Below are 2,000 nucleotides of genomic sequence, written 5' to 3' on the forward strand. Positions count from 1 at the left end.
ACAAATGTTCCATATGTGATAAAGGCTTCTCTCAAAAAGGCCATTTAAATATGCATATGATGATCCACACAGGAGAGCATCCTCACAAATGTTCCATATGTGATAAAGGTTTCTCTCATAAAGGCCATTTAAATATGCATATGAAGACCCACAAAGGAGAACGTCCTCACAAATGTTCCATATGTGAAAAAAGTTTCTCTCGAAAAGTCCATTTAAATATGCATATGATGATCCACACAGGAGAGCGACCTTACAAATGTTCTGCATGTGATAAAGGTTTCCCTCATAAAGGCAGTTTAAATGTGCATATGAGGATCCATACAGGAGAGCGACCTTACAAATGTTCCACATGTGATAAAGGTTTCTCAGACAAAAGCAGTTTGAAGAAACACATGAACAGCCATACAGGAGAGCGTCCTCACAAATGTTGCACATGTGATAAAGGTTTCTCAGACAAAAGCAGTTTGAAGAAACACATGAACAGCCATACAGGAGAGCGTCCTCACAAATGTTCCACATGTGATAAAGGTTTCTCTCGAAAAAGCTATTTGAATCGCCACATGAGGTTCCACGCAGGAGAACATGCAATAAATCCATAAAAAAGACCAGATAACACAGCAACTCGAAATTAAGCATCCCACAAACACCTCGGAATACAAGAAGACCCCCAGGTACAACACAAAAAATGCGTAAAATGATCAGCAAAGAGGACTTACTCAGAACAAGACTAATTTTGAAGTTATCCCTCTCTCCAATGAACAATCACCTTCACTCTTTCATTCCTCTTTTTTTTCTCACCTTTGGAATAAACTCCCACACTCTCTTCAATCCCACTCTTCCCTCGAGATCTTCAAAACAGCTGTTCACCAAAACCTCTTATCTTCACTGATCCAAAACCATGATCATTTCTATCCCATTAATCCACTCCAAACCCACCTCCTTCAAATTCCCTGCTTTCCTTCCTGAAAGATTCCTGTCATTTGATTACCTGAAAGTCCCTGAGGTGTCCACCTTGTTTACCCCGTGTTCCTCGCTCCATTCCTCTCCCTTCCACAGATCTCCTCATGTTTGTGTTTCCCACTGTTTTGTCCTTCCCTCTCTCGCCCCTCTTGTCTCCTGCCCCCCTTATTGTGTGTTGTATGTTCTCTCTCATATGAGCCTCGACAATGTATTCAAAAAATAAAATGAAACGTTTCACATCAGTTGTCGCTCCAATGATGAAAATTTCCTCTTTATCCGACAAGCAGTTGCGGAGAAAACATTAAAGTTCTGTGATGGATGACGGAAACGAAGGGAAGTTAAAGGAGTTTTTATTCAATGTTTGTTGAGGTGTTTGGTTGTTGATTTAATGAGGTGTTTTTCACTCGTTTTGTTTTATTCACCACGTTGTTTAATATGGAATCGGCAAAGCCGAGAAGCGAACGTAGAATTCTTCTTGCATTCACTTCTGACTTTACCTGTAACGTGTTCACTACTGTATACTTCCCAACTCGACCGTGGAACGTGTTTGCGCCGCACAACTGATGATTTAGACGCAATTTCCGGTCACTTCTGAAGTGAATGCGAGAGAAAGACTTTGGAGTATAAGGCTTTATTTCACTTGATTGAAGCCGTCTCTGCAGACACAAAAGGAATACACGTGCAGTAAGGAATACACGGGCAGTCGATCACCGCAAAATATATCAGCAATTCGCCAGCATAAGCACGGAGTCCGGTAAACTCTCAATTCCCACCATTCAACGACCACCAAGTGAACCACCGCCGTAAATGACAATGCCCCAGGGACAATCCCACCGACCGCGCGGAATCTCGGTTTTATCTGTCCCGTGTGCGAGCCGCGCGACACGTGATCGCGCGTCACTTCATCCTTTATTTCATCACAACTTCGGCCTGGATTCGGGATCAGCGATCAAATAATGTAAATCACGATTAAAAATATTTTTTTGATCATGTGGGAGATATCTTTATTAAAATTAACTTTGGGAAAAAAAAAATTGAAT

At 41.5% G+C, this 2,000-nt stretch overlaps 1 protein-coding gene across 3 annotated transcripts in view; it reads left to right on the top strand.

The window, feature by feature from the left end:
• The window catches only part of LOC147029202 (uncharacterized), a 54,558-nt gene extending 53,359 nt beyond the window's left edge, over positions 1-1,199 (top strand). For all 3 annotated transcript variants that reach the window (XM_085876457.1, XM_085876454.1, XM_085876456.1), the window contains one exon: positions 1-1,199. This exon is cut by the window's left edge and continues 363 nt beyond it. In XM_085876457.1, coding sequence (XP_085732583.1) covers positions 1-599 — 599 coding nt within the window. In that variant the 3' untranslated portion in view covers positions 600-1,199.
• The last annotated feature ends 801 nt before the right edge of the window (positions 1,200-2,000 follow it).

The sequence above is a fragment of the Eptatretus burgeri genome, chromosome 4, assembly GCF_056783735.1.
Source record: "Eptatretus burgeri isolate ZD-2024b chromosome 4, Ebu_testis_v1, whole genome shotgun sequence".
Classification (NCBI taxonomy): Eukaryota; Metazoa; Chordata; class Myxini; order Myxiniformes; family Myxinidae; genus Eptatretus; species Eptatretus burgeri.